We start from the raw sequence: 20,620 nt of genomic DNA, 5'->3' as shown, positions 1-20,620 counted from the left end.
GTTGGTTGTTGGTTTTTAATGTTGGTGGATTTTTTTGTGTGTGCTTTTTTGTTTGGTTGGTTTTTTGTTGTTTTTTTTTTTTGAGAGGGGTGTGTGGAAGCTTTCAGAAGGACCTTTGTGGGGTTTGGGGGGGGGAAGGGTGTCAGGTTTAGTTTCTTCAGGATTCACATTTGTTCTTGTTTTCTGATTTGATTTGTTATTACCTCTTAGTTCATAATACAGAAGCCATCAAGATTGCAGAAAAGAGAGGGAGAACATTTAAGTCATTAAACCAATCCATCTGTCTTCACAAATTTTTTTTTCACTCCATTTCTTTCTTGGATAAACTGATTTCCATGAGGTAATGATGCAAGTGGTATCAGTTTGCTCCACAATACTACAGAGTTTATATAGTTGCAGTAATTTTTTAAAAGTCACGACAAGAAAATACGGTCACTGAACTGTAACTCAAGATGTGTTTAATAGGTGTGGGGTTTTTTCCAAGCATGGGTTGTGATTAGGCTGCTAGGGTAAATCATTAATAGAAGAGATTCCTCTTATGTATTGGAAAAGAACCTTTTTCTGTTTTATGTTAGCACTGAGAGATGTGCTGCAGTCATTGGCTATGGTGTCTCTAGACAGAAATATTGGAGTTCATCTTAGCCCTAAGGATGCCACTTAAGCCTTGCTGAATAAACCAGTGGAATATGAACATGCAAGTGGAAAGATTGGTGTTCATTCTGATAACATCTGTAAGAACTCAGAAAAACTGCCATAAGGCCATAGTGGTATTTGGTAAAATGAACAGTCACGAACTTTTGTTTTACATATTACAGACTTCTAAAGAGTAAATTTAGCCTAAATGCATAGACAGACATAACAATGACATTTTTCAAGTGCATGTTTGATAACAAGTAGTTTCTGCAGGCATCATATTCATCACCTTCTGAGTCTACATTCATAAAGTTGACTAGAAAACTATTTTTAAGGTTTTTTAACCTTAAAACATCCTCCAAAAGACTAGCTGAAAGTTATGGTATACATTTGTCTTATTCTCCAAACAAGAGTGTCTCTCCTTTCTTTCTGTTGACAAGTTTGTTTCTGTTTAAAATGTTTCTGAAGATAGTCATCAAAACAAAAAGTTGCACCAGTATTTCTCAGACTGCCAAGTATGTCCCTACTTGTTCATAGGGGTGGCAGACTGGTCAGTGATGTGTAGATGTGCTGAAAAACCTGCATTGCATTTAGCCCGTAAAGGGCAGCATGACTGTAAAAGGGCAGCACCATGTGTACAGTTCCTGTTTTATTTGGTTTTAAAATAGAAGTTGTTCTAATGGCTGTAGATCTTGTTCTCTTGTCTCTTCAGACTCTTTTAAAAGAGTTTGTGCAACCATCTAACCATTTTAGATAATAACTGAGTGTCTGCATATATATTAAATGTAGTTTGCATTACTTAATACAGAAAAGGCAAATTTTATATAAGTGCAGTTCTCAAAATCTGTTACAACACATACAGTATTGGTTAATATACCATATAGGAATGGGTTCTTTCGGGAAAATCTACTAGTTAACTTAATACTGCTACCACCTTGGTGTAGAAAAAAGTCCCTGCTAGTAAGAACTTGCCTTGCCTTAAAAAAATACATTAAATGGACATGGCTTCTTGCACTAAGGAAATCCTCGTGAATTTTCAGCTTACAAATAAAGAAGCAGATAATACTCCCCCCATCCCCCACCCCCTTTATTTCTGAAAAACAAAGCGGCAAGCTAAATAAATGACCTAAGGGTACCAAATAATACTTACATTACTTACTTTAGCTTCTAGGTAAAAATAAAGCATATGGAAAAGGATCCTGGTGTCCTTCCTTGTAAGACCGATCTCTCTCCCTTTTTGCTGGTGCGTGTTCCCTGGGTGTTTAGAGCCACAGATGTTGTCCAGCTTCTGAAGGAAAAGTACCTCTTCAGACCCAGCTGGTTCTCGGTCCAGGCGTGGCTGGGCAGATCTTCAGGGTCACTGGTGCTATGGATTTGAGAAGGGTTTGCCAGAGGAGGCTAAACGATAACCAAACTTTTCATTTGGGAATGGTGAATCACTTTCAGATGGCATAGATGAAATTTTTCATTTTTTAATAAGTAAGGGAGGACTTGGCATTGTTGGGCTTTCTTTTCCAGAGAAAAAAAAAAATTCTGTTTTCCTAAAGTGCTTTGTGGCTGACATGAAAAATGCCTGATTTCTATAGCTGTTTATTAGGAAATTTCTCATCCCTTTACTAGCCTGTGCAAAGACCCCTTTTTACTGTCTTTTATCATGGTAAAGAGTATTTGCTAAGGACTCAGAAGCTATTGTAGCTCAGCTGAAAAAGCAGGGATTTGAAGTCTGTGCATACTGTGGAGTGGCTAATTTTGAGGAAGCGATGGCTTGTGTAATGTTAGCTTGTGTGTTCATGACAATTTAGTTTCTGCTGGAAAACTGTTAAAAATTAGAAAATTTCCTCAACAAACATTAAGTTGATGTAAAAGTTACCTAAAAGTTGATCTAGAAGAGGCAGATTTCTGGGATTCGTGGTGGTGTGTGTTAATTGACTTTGGAGCTGTTACACTTCCTGAAAAAGCGTGTCATCAATTTTTTCCCTTCCCAGCACACCCCTGCTATCGAGCTCACACTGTGATGAGGAAAAAAATTTTGTCTTTCACCAGCTCTCACCTCCTGGGTCAAGCAAGCTCAGTCTGTGACATTTTTTGGTGACAGTAGCACATAGCAAATGGAGCCACTCATCTCAATCTGCTTCAGGATTTTTTCCTCTTGGTAACTGGGCCTTGCAGCACCCTGACCAGTGTTCACGGTATTTCTGTACTGGGTGTCTGTGGCACCATCCATTGTGGTGTTGGGGCTGCAGGGTTGGCCTCTGTGAGGAGAGGCCGGGGCTGCCCCGTGCTGGATGCAGCCGGTTCCAGCGGACACACCCCAGGGCATGGCAGGGCCCCGTAGCCAAAATGGTGGCGCCTGTGGGAAGAAAACACATGCAAGAAAGGGGAAAACACCACTTGTCAGTGTGAGGGAAAAAGTGTGAGAAACAGCCCTGTGAATGCCAAGGTTGGTGAAGAAGGAGGGGGAGGAGAGGGCTCCAGGCGCTGGGGCAGAGATTCCACAGAAGCCTGTGGGACAGGCCATGGTGAAGCAGGTTATTTCCCTGCAGCCCATGGAGGGGGATTCCACTGCGGCCTGTGGAGGACACCACGAGTGTTCCTTGAAGGAACTCTGGCACGCAGAGAGCCCACACTGGAGCCGTCTTATCCTGAAGCCCTGCAGCCTGTGGGAAGGACCCACGCTGGAGCAGGGGAGGAGGAAGGAGCGGCAGAGAGGAACTGCAGTGGTCTGACCCCAGCCCCCCATTCCCCATCTTCCCCATGGCACTCAGGGAGGGAAACGGCATAAGAGTTGAGAATGGAGTGAAGATGAGCCTGAAAAAAATGGGTGGGTAGGGGGGGAGAGTTCTTTTATTTTTGTCTTTGTTTCTCACCATCCAAATCTATTTTAATTGGCAATAAATTATTCTTCCCCGAGTCGAGTCTTTTTTGCCCATGACAGTAATTGGTAAGTGATCTCCCTGTCTTTATCTCAACACGTGTACTTTTTCACTTTATTCTCCCCCAGCCCAATTCCTTTTGAGGAGCAGGAGTGAGAGTGCCATGGGCCGGGAGTCTGCAGCCAGCCGAGGTTGGCAAAGGTGGCAACACTTACCAATGTCAGCAGGGAGGACTGGATTCCATTTTGTCTCTGTTCATAACATTGGTTTATTCAGAAGATATTGTGCCCATGGGTGTTAACTGTGCTCTCACTATAGAGAATAGAAACCTAGAAGGAAGTGATCTATTCAAAACTTATTGTTTGTTGTAATTTAATCAGTTTACTATTTGTAGGTCTTTTGAAAATATATCTGGCCTCAGAGAGAGTACTGTGACTTTGGAGAGAGTATGCTGTGGTTTTGGTATAAATCTAAAACCCTTCATGCATGGTAGCTTCCTTAATTATGGAACATAGCGCCACCCAAGTTACAGGTAAAAATCAGGAAGGTGCAAGTCAGGAAATCCCAAAAGGGAAACACAGATCTTCAGTCCGATTGCTTTCTGCTTGTGCATATGGCTTTAAATACAGAGTTTGTGTATTTAGTACCTATCTAATTGTGTAATACAAACGTTCATTTAGCAAGCATAGTATAAGCCACCAGATGGAGTAGTGCTGCTATCAGAAATGAATAGAGTAATAGAAAGGGCATATTTTTTCTTTCTACTTTTATAAGATAATTTGCAAATTTTTTTTAAGGTACTGTGCCAACTTGATCTATAAATCCATATGTTAGAACTTGTAATCATTGACATAGCTGTGTTAACACATTTCTTACTTTTTCACAATAAAGTGTGTTTTAACATAATATTTGGGTTAGGGAAAGCAAGAATGTTTTTCCTTTTTTCTTGTTGTGAGGTTTGTATTAACCTGACTTCACAAACTGTATGCAAATTCGATCTTTTTTTTCCCTTTCATTTTTTTCTTTACCTTGTAACTTGTATCTGTTTGCCATGTCATTAGTTTAGGAAAGCTAATTTTCTATTAAGTATCTGACAATTAATTCAAATACTTTTTGCTGCTACAGTGCTTCAGAATTAGAAAAGAGGCAGATGATGACTATGCCAAAAGCTTTTATTTGGGGATTTTTGTTGCTGTTGCCCTCTATTTTCTGTTTCTTTTTTTCTCATGTTCTCCTAGGATCTTGCACAAGAGCCTAAAAGCATTTAAAATTTGCAGAATGAAAAGATGGCACAGGCAATGCTGGTACCGCCAGGATCTGACAGCTTCTTCTATTTCACCAAAGAATCTCTTGCAGCTATTGAAAAACGTATTGCTGATGAAACATCTCATTGTCACAAAGATGAGCATAAAGATGATGATGGTCATGAGGAAAATCACCCAAAGCCAAGTAATGACTTGGAGGCAGGAAAGACACTGCCATTTATATATGGTGATATTCCTCCAGGAATGGTGTCTGAGCCCCTGGAGGACTTGGATCCGTATTATATCAATAAAAAAGTAAGTGTTTTACTTCTGTTCAACTATACAGTGGTGAATGCTCTGGTCTGGAGGTAGTCAGAAGCCCTGGTTGAAAGTATTATGCAGTATGTGATATCATGTTGATTAGTTTGAATATGCTATAAATATGACTGTAACTCTTCTGCTTAATTGCTTTTTTTAAAAAAAAAGAGCTTTTCTTTTAATGTCTAAGCTTTTGTTATGATGATATTTTGAGTTAGTGGATTTTGCATTAGAAGTCCTTTAATCTCTTCGAATCTGATTGAATGCTGAAGCATTTGAAAACTTCCTCTGTGTCTGGCTACTCTGTTCCTGATGTTTCTAGGAAACATAAACAGTACCTGACATCTAGGTTAGTAGGGTAGTCTTTGGACAAAGTGCTCATTCAATCATCTGCCAAAACAATCCGCTGTCAAACGTTCCTTGAAATGTCATAGAAATATTTTTTTTACAAAAAGTTAAATGTTAAACTCTATTTGACTAGGGAGGGACATAAGTTAAAAAAAAAAAAAGTTATTATTATCACATATTGCCAGCTTCATGTGATGTGATTTCTGTGAATTGGTAACAGCTTGTGTCACTTACAGATATGAGTTCATTATGCTAGAGTTTGCTTCAGGACCACTGTAACTGTTCTGAGTCTTATGGGGAGTATTTGATTTTTCTGGCCAGTTATATTTTTCCTGATGATTTTAATCATCAGGGTGATTTTAGTACCAATTCCTCAGCAAGTAATCCCTCCCTGCACTGCCCCATGAGGAACATGAAGACAGTACACTGGTAGGACAATTTGAGGTCACATGCCCTCAATAATAGTATGTTATATAGTAATAATAGTATGTATAGCAAGGAAGTTCTTGAAAGTCTCTGCATCATTCCTCTTAGAATCACTTTACATCTGCATGGGTGCAGAGTTTTTCCAGAAATCTTATATAAATGCTGTGTTTTGTTTAATATAAAAGAGGATGTGTGGCTCAGTATCAGTTCAGCAAAACAGTATAAAAGCAACATTCATGTTAGTAGCCCCACATTCGCTTCTCACGTGGGACTCAGTGTAAAAACTAAAACTGTGTACTTTGTGTTTCAATATTGAGTCTATGTTATAGGCCCAATGCAGACCTGAAGACAAAATCTGAATTTATATATATGTACTGTAATGCGACTCAGTTTCTTTTATAGATATAATGATAACAAAAGGAGAAAAGGGCAAGGGTGATGACTTTGGCAAGTACAGATGAAGAAAAGATGTTTTTATGTAGGCATGAGAAGTAGAATGATGTTCAGAATGAAAGGAAAATTGAGCTTATATTAAAAAGGCAATACAAAATAAGCAGTGAGTGGTTATTTTATTGTGTAAATCAATAAAATACTTGTTGAATTAAAAACATAAAACAGGTTCTTGAAATGAAGTACTAGATAATCAACAGATTAGTATCTTGCATGTAAGTGACCAAAGAGTTATATTATTTCTGTAAGAAGCAAGTAAGGTGAAGCGGTGTTTTTTCTTTAGTACAGAATGTTGAAGACTAATAATCAGATGTAATTTTTTCTAGTTATTTTAGTTTTTGTTGTTTGAACTTCATGAATGCTACTGTCAAACGATCTATTTCCTTTACAATAGAATATTATTAGAAAACAGAAAGATTCAATGTTAAAATCTGCTTATTTCCAGATATTAGCCTTTTGGCTAAAATACAGATAGAATTAAGATTTCATTAGATGACATTTTCATTGTATGTCCTAGTCAAAATCACAAGTAGTTGCATAAATGGTACTAGTGATGACTGCACAGGCAATAAAGGCAGTAAAGCCTTTAAAAGCCAAGGATGACTTGCTTCAGACGCAGTTTTAAAGTGCTGAAATGGTAAAATAGTTGCTTGTAAGTGTCCAAAAATGGTTAATTAGGTGCTTCGTTTTGCATTGCCAGCTTTGATCTGAAGTGCAAGGAGTATAGCTGGGTTAATTTTTAATGTTAAAAATGGCAAGTTTTTAATTATGTTTTTAATTTAAGTACATAATCCTGGAAAAAACTAACACACACATTTTGTTTAAGATCACAGAGACAAAGAATGTATGGTGTTCAGTTTTCATTGCTCATGTGAAAATTTAGAATCTGATATTTGCTTGTATAATTCTACTGAAAATAAATTTGGCCACTTATATCTGTGTAAGTGCATCCTCTACTTATGCAAGGTTGCTAATATATCCTTAATTTCCTATTTCCTATTCACCTCTTTCTCTTTTTTTTTTTTAAGACATTTATAGTATTGAATAAAGGGAAGACAATCTTCAGGTTCAGTGCCACACCTGCCTTGTACCTTTTATCTCCTTTCAATATTATTAGAAGAATAGCTATTAAGATTTTGGTTCATTCATATCCTTTTCAAGAGTTTTGTTGAAAATCACTGGTCTTTTTTAATATTTAATAACGCTGTGTTTTTTGGTTTAGTGTTTAAATGCGTTCCTGCCCTTAATTCTTTCACTCAAAATGAATCAGAGCTAAGATTTGTCACTTTAACACTCTGATTAAATTCAGAGGAAGAGATAAACAGCATGTATACCTGGATTACAAAGTTAGTGGTATAGCTGTCATTATTGCAAATCATCTTTGCATTATTTATGACATTGCTAGTAATAGTAAACTGATTTGTATCATACATGTTGTCAGTATTCTGAAGCCTGGTCAATTCCTCATGTTTTGTGTGATGCAAATTCAGCATTTAAAAAGAGTATGTTCCTTAACTACAGTCAACATTGTTCAGCATGCTCATTATGCTCACTATTTTGACAAACTGTGTATTTATGACATGGAATAACCTTCCAGAATGGACAAAGAATGTTGAGTAAGTATACTGAAATTAGCTAATAATTTTCAATGGTTTAAAAATGAAAAGCTAAATTAAGAGCTAGACCATGTAGTTTTACTTACCTTTGTGTGTAATACCAGTATTCTTTTTCTAGCCTGGACTTTGATCCTAGCTGCCACTCAAACCAGCATAGACCTGCAAGCTCTAGGAAGGAGAGAAGCTGTGATACTGTTAACCTTTTTCTCTGAACAAAACTCTGATTAATACTCTTGTTCAGAATGTTTGTATAAGTAATGCTTTTATGCATTCTCCCTCTTGAGCTGTTCCTTTAGCATTTTTATGGGGGAAAAAAAAAAAAAAGGCCATTCAACCTGAAACTACTGCTTTTCAGTGTGGAAGATGCTTTCTGTAGTCCCTGTGAAGCACCTTCATTTTGTGTAACAAAATCTAAAAATGGGACACACACCCTCTTTAAGAAAACACCTCTGCTGGGGTTTATTGTTTGACATTCTCAAGTCTACTTGTTCAGCTGTCAAGTAACTTTAGTAAACACTAGGTTTCTCTTACCCATGGATTTTATTTCTGAAATGGCAACCATGCTAAAGTTTTTAATTGAGCAAAAATATTTTCTTCATGTTAGTCATGATTATTATTGTTTGTGCTGAAATTTCAAAATCTTATATGCCAGAAACTGCAAAAATATACTTCAGAGAAAAGAAGTAAATCAATGAATCCAATTATCTTGCAGAGGAGTGGTGGGAAAACAGTCATGGTTTCTGAGAGTTTGTAACTGCTAGTACTAAATACTGGTTTTGAGTGATTTTCCGTTATGCCTGTGATGTTGTATCATGAACGACAACCTGTAACTTTCGCTTGGTTGTTTTCTCATAGGTACACTTTCACCGGAATTTATACTTTTGAATTTCTGGTAAAAATCCTTGCAAGAGGCTTCTGTATAAATGATTTTACTTGCCTTCGTGACCCCTGGAACTGGCTTGATTTTGTTGTAATTTCCTTTGCGTAAGTATGTAATTGTTTTAAAGTAGATAACAGTTAGAACAATTTTGAACCTGTTTGGGTTGTTTGGGTTGTCTTAGCTCATTTAAAATTCATTGTAGTTGAATTGTGTTTTTCCAATGGTAATATTTTATACTAATGTAGCACCCCGCAGAACTGGTGGCCTACCCCACAGTACGAAAGAGAAGTTACCACCGGACAATTAATTTAAAATAGTATTTAAACAATAAAATCAGGGGAATCCATTTAATTTTTAATTTGCATTTAATGGGAGTACTTAAGGGTGTGTTTCTTAGGGAAAACTTCATTGAAACAGGAAAATATGAGCGCAAGGCTTTCATTTAAAGTTGCCCATTCCAAAAAGAGTAGTCTGGATTACAGGTCCAGGTAAGTAGTGTACACTATCTGTTAATTCTGAATAACTGTGATTTAATCCTACAGGTATATAACAGAATTTGTAAACCTAGGCAATGTTTCAGCTCTTCGAACTTTCAGAGTATTGAGAGCTTTGAAAACTATTTCTGTAATCCCAGGTAAGAAGTAACTGTGTAAAATGGTAGGCCCTCTACATCACCTCTGTTTAATTTTGTGTGTGCTGTCATTGTGTTTGTGTGTGGAATCCCTCACTACAGATATGTGACAGAGTTTGTGGACCTGGGCAATGTCTCAGCGTTGAGAACATTCAGAGTTCTCCGAGCTTTGAAAACAATATCAGTCATTCCAGGTGAGAGCTAGGTTAAACACTGAGGCTGACTGAAATTCCACAGAAGCTGAACTCATACTTTTAACAGAAGCATCCAGGTTTTAGTCTTAACTTCAATTTGATTCCTTTTTCTAATTCTCTAAAACACTCAGCCTCAGGGTTTAATACATTCTTGCATGAGAAATTTAATTACATAGCCTGTGTATATTTCCATTTCATGATGCCAAATTTTCTCTCCCACATTAAGGATCAAAATTAATGATCTTTTCATTTTTCTCTTACTAATATGAATTTTCATATTTATCTAAAACATTTGGGATTGAAAATTTCAGTCTGTTTAAAAGTTGAATCCCTGACAAAGACAAAAGAATAATATAATAAAGAGTAGCATGGGAATTGCATGATGTATATATTACCTTAAGATGCTGATCTTCACCAAACCCCACCTCCAGTTGAATAGGATGCAATCATTAGAATTTCTACTACAATGCAATTGTGTTCTCGTTTTGTTTGCTGTTATAGAGCCAATATATTGTGTATTGGAATAGAACACTGGCAAAGGTTTGGGGCAAGAGGCATCAAGAAGAAAATAAAACGAGCAAATTTCTTTACATGTTTACATGTATGGAGAGCATGAAGTTACTTGTTTGTTTGAAGAGCAGGTGCTTTGCAATATGTACCATTCATTCCCGTTCATATTTTCAAACCAATTTGTCAGGAACGATGAGACTTATTGGTACCTTTTCCTTTCGAAAATATTTTTAATACTATTTTTGTGAAGCTATGCATGATGTTTAATAGTATGTTGGAGTAGTTCACATTGCATTCTAGCTTAGGTAAATATTTAATATTAAAATAAAAATCTGCCTCTGTTTGCAGGCTTGAAGACTATTGTTGGAGCTTTAATTCAGTCTGTGAAGAAACTCTCAGATGTAATGATTTTGACGGTGTTTTGCCTGAGTGTATTTGCACTAATAGGACTGCAGCTGTTCATGGGCAGTTTGAAGAATAAATGCTTGTTTTGGCCATCAGAAAATTCAACGTCTTTTGAAAAACAACTAACTCCATACTTTAATGGTACAGTGTTTGATTGGACAGCATACATCGAGGATGAAAGTAAGAAATACTGTTGTAACTTGCTAAAATTTTTGTGTATAAACACACACACAAGATTACTATTTCATACTATACGCTTAAGTTAAAAATCAATTAAATAGGATGACAAAGGGTAGGGATCTTTATGTATTACATCCCAAACTCATGTTGACATGATTTTTCTTTCCATTAACTGCACTTAGAAACATATTTGTAGGGTTAGGTTGGTTTTAGAATCACAGAATCATGTAGGTTGGGCAGGATCTCCTCAGTTATCCAGACCAGCTGCTGCTCTGCAGATCCAGTTAAAGCAGAATGCTCAGTGCCATGTCCAGTCAAGTTTTTAATATCTCCAAGGATTGAGTACCACAGCCTCTCTGGGCAGCGTATTCCAGTGTTTGACCAGTCTCACGGTGACTTTTTTTTAATATCAATTGAGAATTTCCCATGCTCAAATTTTTACTAGTTGCCTCTTACCCTTCCAGTGTGCACCTCTGAGAAGAGGCAGGCTCCATCGTCGTTACAGTCTTTCACGTGCTACTTGTAGCTAGCATGAATCTTTCCCGCCCCTCCAGCTCTTAGCCTTCTCAAGGCTGAACAAAACCAATTCTCTTAGCCTCTCCTTGTATCTTTAGGTTACAAATAAGACAGAGAAGCACTAGTTGCTATCAGAGATTTCCTAGTTAAGATATACTTTTATTAGTGGAGGTACCTTAGGTGGAGGTAAGAAACCAATTGCTCTTCTGTGAAATAAAGAACTTGCTGGGCAAGTAGAGCAGGAAGGGTAGGGAAGGAGATGGTACTTATCTGTTGTACTTGTTGTTACTAAGGAGGCTGAAAAAGACATCTTTATCAAGATATTTTTCAATAGTCTTAGTCTCGGTAGACTGAAGTGATAACATTCAGGCTGGTTCAGAAACACACAGATACTTACTTTTTTTATTTGTGTCATTTTAAGTGATAGCACCAGTAAAGTTGTAATACACAGTGAACCATGAGATGTAGTTTAACAACTTTTAATTGCCAAAAATTTGATTCATTTTTGTGTGTGTGTTGGTGCTGGAAGTAGATTTACAGGGTATTACTCAGTAATTAATTGTAAAGATAGTGTATATCAGTAAAAAGAAATTGGTATAATAATGTCCTCCTCACTGACCCAAAAGTAAAAGAAAATACATTTTTTTAACAGGCTGAATTTTGATAAGTCATGTTTCCTTCCTTACTTAAAAATGGACGTTAAAGTTCTCTGCTGTTTTCTGTACTTTCAGAATTTATTTCTATTCTTCTGAATTGTTAAAAGTTCTGGAAATTCGGTGACTATATTTACGTTTTCTGTGCAATCTGTAATTTTAGACGGTTTATTTGATGTCAAGAAGGGATGCAAAAATGGAGTGGTGGTAGTGCTATTTATCAGCTTTATGGGCAATTTTGGCTGATAGCTTTAATGCTGTCAAACACTTGTGAATTCTCTATTCAAGTAAAGTAAATAAATGCTGTTTCCATTTGCCACTAAGTAGCAATCTAAAACTAAAAGACAGAACTAAAATCTTCCAGAATGTCAGTTGCTTCCTATGCTACAACTGTTGACTTTACCATAAGTCTCTGCTGAGTGCTGATACAGGCAAGATGGTTCCATCTAGTTGTGTTTGCATTCCTCCCTTCTCCGATAACGTGTTCTTAATCATTTGCATGTGCCAGTTGCATTTTAATTTCTCTGGACTCAATTGCGGGTTCTCCTAATACTTCTTTCAGCACATCATGTGCCTGTCAGCTGTGACCAAGTGTGATAACCCTTTAGTGGCTTTTCTTAACATCTGTGCATTTTCATTTATTAAGAACAAGGCCAAATTCACATTCTGAAAAGATATACACAGATCTTGGATCCACATGTCAAAATATTGGCACCTGGCATTTAGGTCAGTATCTGAACATTTAGAGTTTGTCTAGCTCTAAAGATAATATGGAAGTAACAGGATTGTAATTTTTTTTAACATTGTAAAGTACTGTTCTTGAGTGGTAAGATTTTGGCATCACTAGATTTGATTTAAATCTTCAGTTTAGAATACTATCTTCGTAAATTCTTCATCCCATGGGCTGTTTCTGACTATTTAAATACTACAATAGTGTTTTATGCTGTGAAAACCAAAGCCTTTTGTCAGCTTGAAAGGTACATTGAGGATATTAATTGAGGATGACAGATGATTAGTTTAGTTGGGTAAGTTTTTTCCAGATCTCTGTCTCTTTTCCAGATCTCAGTGCCTGGCTGACCTCATGGTGAAAAGTTTCTCCTTATATCCAGTTGGAACCTCTTTTGTTTCAAATTATGCCCATTCTCCTGCCACACACCAGTGAGAAGAACCTGGCTCTGTCCAGTTATCAAAACCTCCTTGTAGTTGCTGGATGCTTTCTACCAACTTCCCCTACAGCCTTCCCTTCTCCAGGCTGAACAAGGTCAGGTCCCTCAGTCCCTCCTCACAGGGCGAATGCTCCAGCCCCCTCATCGTCTTTGTGACCCTCTGCCGAACTTGCTTCACTTTATCAATCTCTCTCTTGCATTGAGGAGGCCAAAGGCCAAACCTGGACACAATATTTTAGGTACAGTGTAATGAGTGCTGAGCTGAGGGGGACAGTCACTTCCCTTGCTCTGCTAGCTGTGCCCCTGTTCACACAGCCCAGGAGGCTGTTGCCCTTCTTGGCTGCCAGAGCACACTGCTGGCTCACCTTCACCTTGCTGTCTGTCTGCCAAGACCCCCAGTGCCTTTTCTGCAGAGCTGCTTCCCAGCTGGTCAGCTCCCAGCCTGTATCATTGCAAGGGGCTCTTCCTTCACAGGTACACAACTCTGCATCTGCATTTGCCAAAATTTATGTGTCTCCTGTCAGCCCATTTCTCCAGCCTACGTAGGTCCCTCTGAATGGGGTCTGTCCTCACTGATACAATCTTCTTCCCCAATTTGTTATTATCTTTCTGTATTCTTTTTTATTATTCTTCTTCCCTCTTCCCTCTTTTTCCTCTTTCTTCCCTCTTTTTCCTTTCTTCCCTCTTTTTCCTCTTTCTTCCCTCTTTTTCCTCTCTTTCCTTTAACAGCACAGTTGTTAATCATTAATAACAAAATGTATTCCTTTCTTTCTGAAGGCTACCACCTTATAATTAAAAGTAAAATTCTGTAAAGTTGTTTGTAGTACAGCAGCTGTTATAACACTGTCATTGGAACATCCATCTTCCTTTTAAACGCTACCTTCATATTGTCAGTCACAGGATGTGCTAGTTAATGTTGCTCTAACTTCAAAGCTGTTAGCCAGCCATTGTAAATAGTTCCATTTTAAATAAGATGGGCTTTAATTGTCTGATTATAATCACCTACTGAAAAGGAATTTCAAGCTTTGTGCTTTCTTTCTCTCATTTGTTGAACATCAGATTTTGGAAGGATATTCAGTGTTTGCTATGATTCAAGAAGAGAATATGCAATTTATGTTGTTCTAATAATTGTTCTAGGAATTTCTTTTGCATCATGTTTTTATTTTATTCTTTCATTTTGCAACTTTACTTACCAGTATGGATGTGCCAATATTTGAACCCATTCTTGGGAAAACATGAATGGAACATTATGAACATTCAAACCATGATAACTTGAACATAGGTTCATCCTCACAAAAAAAAAAAAAAAGATACTCCTTTTGTTTATAATCATGTTGCTTCCTATTTTGTCTTTAGGTCATTTCTATCGCCTAGAAGGACAAAAGGATTATCTGCTTTGTGGCAATAGCTCAGATGCAGGGTAAGGTACAATGAAAATTGCATACTACCCGTCTAATCAAAATGTAAAAAATATCACTCTAAACTCAAAAAGCTAATTTACTTACCTAACTTCACATTCAATAATATGTGGTCATGGTTCATAGTAAGTAAACGCTTGAATGGGTAAAAATGTTAAGTAAGAAAATACTTCACTCTATTTTTTTTTTTTTTAAATCTCTAATGCAACTACAAAATTCTATTTCAGCAGGTAGATGTTGCATTCTCAGTGACTTAAGAACATACTTTTCTGTCATGGGATTCATGCCATTTCTCATCTCTAAAATAGGAATGGGGCACTGGGAAGTATGACCAGCTTCTGAGAAGACATCTTCAGGATTCTTGTCTGTGGACTGCATGCATGATGCTGTCTTGCTCTCTCTTTGTGACATTTCTTTGTAATAAAATCACATAATTCTGCGTTCTAATGATCTCTCGGTCCACCCTTAGGTTTTGTTTGGTTATGTCTTTAAAACTGGTATACTTAAATCTTTTTTGTTTTTTTTTTTTTGTGAACATTTTGTGTCTATATGTAAGTAACTATCAGGTAATTTTGTGTGTGCATAAACACACATCAAATATACACACACATATGTGAAGAGAAATCTTTATACTGCCTTTCTATGGAGGTTTTGGAGGCAAGAACCTCTTCTACCTTTCAAGAATGGAATCATAACTGAAACAGTGTGCCTACAGTTGATACCAAGATTGGATCAACTATTACCAAAACCGATGTACAGTTTCAGGAGATAAAAGTATTGCTATGACCGTTATTTGCTGTTGAGGAATTGGTAGAACTTGTTAATTTGGCTTGAGTAAACCAAAAACCTGAAGAAACCAAGAAATTTTGTATGCCAACCCTGCTGACAGACAAAATTCAGCATAAAATGTGCATACTGAATTTCTTCTTTTTGCATGGAATTATTCACCTTATGGAATCTCTGTGTTAAGTAAATATATTTTTTCCATTGAAGAAGTATCTGCAGAAATAATACCAAACTGTTGGGAATAAGTTTTATTTTGTGTATAATGGTGAAAGAAGGTAGGAAGAGAGATTTGCATTTACTTATTTGATCTTTTCTGGCTTATTTTAAAGAACATTCTTTTCATTTCCTCCCTAATTTTTAAAATGTTGTAAGCCACAAATCAGAGAATCATAGAATCATGGAATGGTTAGAGTTGGAAGACACTTTAAAGACCATCTAGTTCCCACCCCCTACCATGGGCAGGGACACCTTCCACTACACCAGGTTGATCAAAGGCCCATCCAACCTGGCCTTGAACACTTCCAGGGATGGAGCTTCCACAACTTCTCTCAGCACCCTCACAGTAAAGAATTTTGTTCTACTATCTAATCTAAATCTACCCTCTTTCATTTGAAAACCATTACCCGTTGTCCTATCACTACACTCCCTGAAAAAGGGTCCCTCTCCACCTTTTCTGTAGGCCCCCTTTAGTTACTGGAAGGCTGCTATAAGGTCTTCCCAGAGACCTCCTCTCCTCCAGGCTGAACAACCCCAACTGTCTCAGCCTGTCCTCATAGGGGAGGTGCTCCAGCCCTCTCATCGTCTTCGTGGCTCTCCTCTGGACTCACTCTAACAGGTCCATGTCCTTCTTATGTTGGGGGCCCCAGAGCTGGACACAGTGCTCCACTTGGGGTCTCAAGAGAGCAGAGTAGAGGGGCAGAATCACCTCCCTCAACCTGCTGGCCACGCTTCTTGTGATGCAGCCCAGGATGCAGTTGGCTTTCTGGGCTGCGATCACACTGCTGGCTCATGTTGAGCTTCTCATCAACCAACACCCTCAAGTCCTCCTCTTCAGGGCTGCTCTCAGTTCATTCTCTGCCCAGCCTGTATTTTTGCATGGGATTGCCCCAGCCCCCTGCAGGACCTTGCACTTGGCCTTGTTGAATTTTGTGAGATTTGACAGGCCCACTTCTCAAGCTCGTCCAGGTCCCTCTGGATGGCATCCCTTCCCTCCAGCATGTTGACCGCATGCACAGCGTGGTGTCATTGGGAAGCTTGCTGATGGTGCACTTAATCCAGCTGTCTATGTTGCCAACAGCACCAGTGCCAGTACTGCCCTCTGAGGAACACCACTCGTTGCTGGGCTCCACTTAGACATTGAGCCGTTGACTGCAACCCTTTGGGCGCAGCCATACAGCCAATTCCTTATCCACTGAGTGGTCCATCTGTCAAATCCACATCTCTCCAATTTAGAGACAAGGATGTTGCGTGGGACAGTGTCAAATGCTTTGCACAAGTCCAGGTAGTTGATGTCAGTTGCTATTCCCTTATCCATCAATGCTGTAATGCCATCGTAGAAGTCCACCAAATTTGTCAGGCACGACTTTCCCTTAGTGAAGCCATGTTGGCTGTCACCAATCACCTCTTCTTTTTCCGTGTGCCTTAGTATAGTTTCCAGGAGGATCTGCTGCATGATCTTGCCAGGCACAGAGGTGAAACTGACTGGCCTGTTGTTCCCTGGGTCTTCCTTTTTTCCCTTAATAGCAGCCTCCTTCACAGGTTAGATCTAATGAACCTTCATTAGAAGCTCAAGGTACAATAATTTAAAAATAATTCTCATGTTATATGATTTTTTTTGTATGCATTGCTTTACTTTTCTTTTTATTTTTCTTTCTTTTCCTCCTAGTAAATGTCCAGAAGAGTTTATCTGTGTAAAAGCTGGTAGAAACCCCAACTATGGATATACTAGCTTTGACACATTCAGTTGGGCTTTCTTGTCACTATTTCGACTGATGACACAGGACTTCTGGGAAAATCTTTATCGGCTGGTGAGTGTATAGTAAAAATTGTGGTTAGTGTCTTACTGGCCCCAAATTGAACATGGAATAGGCCATTCATATTTATGTTATAGACCATTGCTATTGTTAGCAATTGAAAATTAAGAGTATTTATGAAAGGAAGTAAATGGAGTTGCAGGATTAAGCAGACATGGGCACTTACTACGGAATCTACCATGATTTCTGAAGAGGCACATGAAGGTTTTTTTGATTCTTTATTTAATTGTTAAAGTGTATATTTCATTTTGAGCTTCACGGTAAGATCTTATTTTCAAAAACTTTACTATTGAGTTTAAATTGTAAAACTACTCTGTGACAGCAAAATCTGAATCTTGATTTCTGTACTTTGAATCCTATTTTTGATAACTAAGTTTGCAGGTCTTGATATAAATTACTTTCTTACCATACCTTTTCATTATATAGTGTGTGAAAATCTGTTAATTTTAAGGAATATTGTCTTTTAATTATTTAATCAATTGTGCCTTCTTTAATTCTTTTGCTTATTTCAAGGGGGAGGAATGCTAATACCTGGTAAGCATACTAAGCATCCAACCTGTGATGTACGATTTACATTAATTACTCTGATCCCACATCCCTTTCAAGATTATTAGGCATTAAAAGAGGTTTGTCTCAAAGCAGCACGATCCTTAAACGTGTTTTTCACATACATGAATGTTCCCTGTATTTTGATTACTTTGTAATTAAGAAGGCTTGTATGATCTTGTTACAAAAGGAAGAACAACTCGATAGTTCTGCACTTTTCAAATTCAGTAAATGCTTGTGAACTGCAGAACTGATGCATGTCTTTACCAGATGGATCATTTCTCTTCTTCTCCTATAGACGCTACGAGCTGCTGGCAAAACATACATGATATTTTTTGTTCTGGTCATTTTTCTGGGTTCCTTCTATTTGATTAACTTGATTTTGGCTGTGGTTGCCATGGCCTATGAAGAACAAAATCAAGCAACTATGGTTGAAGCAGAACAGAGGGAGGCAGACTTGCAGCAGATGCTTGAACAGCTGAGGAAGCAGCAAGAAGAAGCTCAGGTATTTTCTAACAAGTTTGAGCTTTAGTATATTCCCTTGCATGCTATTCATTCGAAACAAAACCAATAATTAAATAAACATATTTTTAAAAAGCCATTCTTTTACCTCACAAGTACTTTAAACTGATTTCTCTATGGCTTTTTATTGCTTTTTAAATGTATAATGTCTAAAGTGTTAATGAATTTCTGAACTGAGAACAAAAAGTACTCCCCAAATCAGAATAATAGTTTTTAAATAAATATTTCTTATCTAGGGGTAGTATCTAGTAACCTGTCATGATGATTTTCCAAATTCTTAGCTTTTCCAAATTCTTAGCAAATAATTGCAATACTTGTGAAATGCTTGTCAAGCCTTGATTAGAGTTTAAGATATTTTTATCCATAGATTTCTGACTAATTTTTCCTACTGAAAGTAGTACCCCAAAGTTTTTTCCTTAGAGCAGCTTAAGGAAGCTGTTACTTCCAGTAACAGTTAAAATTAGTTTACTAAATTAATATAGACTGAAGTATGACTCTCTTTAGCTCTTTTGTTTGCAATTGCATTCACTCTAATTAAGGCATTTATTAATTTTCAAGTATTTTCTAATGAATTTTGTGGTAGAATGCTGTACACAATGCGGGCTGACTCCATGATGTAGATGCAAAGTAGAACTCTGTTCAAACGGCAACTTTCATAACTGCCCATTACAGTATTCCATTTGCACAAATCCATCTAGGCTTTTGTCACCCATCTAGAAGTAATTTGATATAAATCTTAGAAAGAAGGACTATAGCTTTCGTTAAAAAATGGTGTGATTTGTAAAGCATCACATTAAATAATTGCTGTGGCAGGCAATAGCAGCAGCTGCAGCAGAGATGACCGAGTACAGCGGTGAAAGTGGGATTGGTGGGCCCTCAGATAGTTCTTCAGAAGCATCCAAGCTTAGCTCAAAAAGTGCCAAAGAAAGGAGAAACAGAAGGAAGAAAAGAAGGCAGAGGGAGCTCTCGGGAGAAGAGGATGACACGAAGGATGAAAAGCTTCCAAAATCTGAATCAGATGGCAGTATCAGAAGGAAAGGTTTCCGTTTTTCTTTCGATGGAAACAGACTTGCTTATGGGAAGCCATTCACATCACCCCACCAGGTACTGTGAATAGTGCAGTTGTTCTTTTGGGGGTTTGTTAGATAACTGTAATATCCAACAAACTTCACTGCAACTTTGCAAAGTAATACAACCAAGGAAAAATAATGTTGCGTTATTTTAAATATCGACTTACTGTGGGTATTAGTCTCTAGAATGTACCTAAACAAGTGTTTTGATGTCTCTCATTTTATTGTTTAGGATCTGATGGGTCTTAACATGCAGCATTGCATTTTCCTGGTTAATTTGAAATAGAAATCCCTTTTTAATTCATAAAAGGAAAATTTAAGTATAATGTATCAGCGTAGAAGACTAAGGGTGTTGGTATGTTTTAACATAATGCATGATCTATGTGGATCATAAGAATTTCTAGAAGTTTTGACTTTTCTCTTTAATACAAAGATGGAAACCGCTATGGCCTTATGTATGTTTATTTTTTTTCTCTCCAGTAATCTTTTTAGGTATATTATAAATTTACCCATTCAGATGACTCTCATCTGTAGTGCACGTGTCTGAAATCTACCTAAGGCACTGTATTAAAAATAGCACTGACAGATTCCTGGGGAATATAAATAATTATTTTTTTAATACATAGACATGCATTTTGTATATTTAAAATCTTCAGCTGGTCATTTTGTTTATGTTTCCTTTGCAGTCTTTACTGAGTGTTCGTGGCTCCCTGTTTTCTCCCAGACGTAGTAGCAGAACAAGTCTTTTCAGTTTTAGAGAATACGGAAGAGAGATAGGATCTGAAAATGACTTTGCTGATGATGAGCACAGCACATTTGAGGATAATGGGAGTAGAAGAGGTTCTCTCTTTTTGCCGCGCAGGCATGGTGAACGGCGCAGTAGTAACATTAGTCAGGCTAGTAGATCATCAAGAAGGCTGGCAGTGTTTCCAGTGAATGGGAAGATGCACAGCACTGTGGATTGCAATGGGGTAGTTTCCTTAGTGGATGGACCACCAGGTCTGTTGTCGCCTACTGGACAGCTTCTACCAGAGGTGATAATAGATAAACCGACAACTGATGACAATGTAAGAAAGTTTTAAATTACTTCAGGTTTCATGACCTTTCTTTATCGCACCAATGTTTTAATGGAATGAAATGCTTTGAAAATGGTTGAGAAGTTGTGAATGTTTTTGAGTATCTTGCTGTAATGAAATGAGTTT

General features: G+C 37.6%; 1 protein-coding gene across 4 annotated transcripts in view; it reads left to right on the top strand.

Moving 5' to 3' along the window:
- Window positions 1-4,784: 4,784 nt before the first annotated feature.
- The window catches only part of LOC309672013 (sodium channel protein type 1 subunit alpha), a gene marked incomplete at both ends in the record, with an annotated part of 554,434 nt that continues 538,598 nt past the window's right edge, over window positions 4,785-20,620 (top strand). Inside the window, 9 exons of one of the 4 annotated variants that reach the window (XM_082483409.1) lie at window positions 4,995-5,065; window positions 8,764-8,892; window positions 9,331-9,422; window positions 10,472-10,708; window positions 14,400-14,463; window positions 17,133-17,274; window positions 18,125-18,331; window positions 19,162-19,452; window positions 20,105-20,485. In XM_082483409.1, the coding sequence (XP_082339535.1) occupies window positions 4,995-5,065; window positions 8,764-8,892; window positions 9,331-9,422; window positions 10,472-10,708; window positions 14,400-14,463; window positions 17,133-17,274; window positions 18,125-18,331; window positions 19,162-19,452; window positions 20,105-20,485 (1,614 nt within the window). Of the gene's footprint in view, window positions 5,066-7,825; window positions 7,909-8,763; window positions 8,893-9,330; window positions 9,423-10,471; window positions 10,709-14,399; window positions 14,464-17,132; window positions 17,275-18,124; window positions 18,332-19,161; window positions 19,453-20,104; window positions 20,486-20,620 lie in introns of those variants that run through there. The other 3 variants (XM_082483411.1, XM_082483410.1, XM_082483408.1) reach the window with 3 other exon arrangements.

The sequence above is a fragment of the Vanellus vanellus genome (assembly GCF_965231255.1).
Source record: "Vanellus vanellus genome assembly, chromosome: 5".
NCBI classification, from domain to species: Eukaryota; Metazoa; Chordata; class Aves; order Charadriiformes; family Charadriidae; genus Vanellus; species Vanellus vanellus.
Note: the sequence above shows the minus strand (reverse complement) of the source record. Positions and strands in the feature narration are given on the sequence as shown.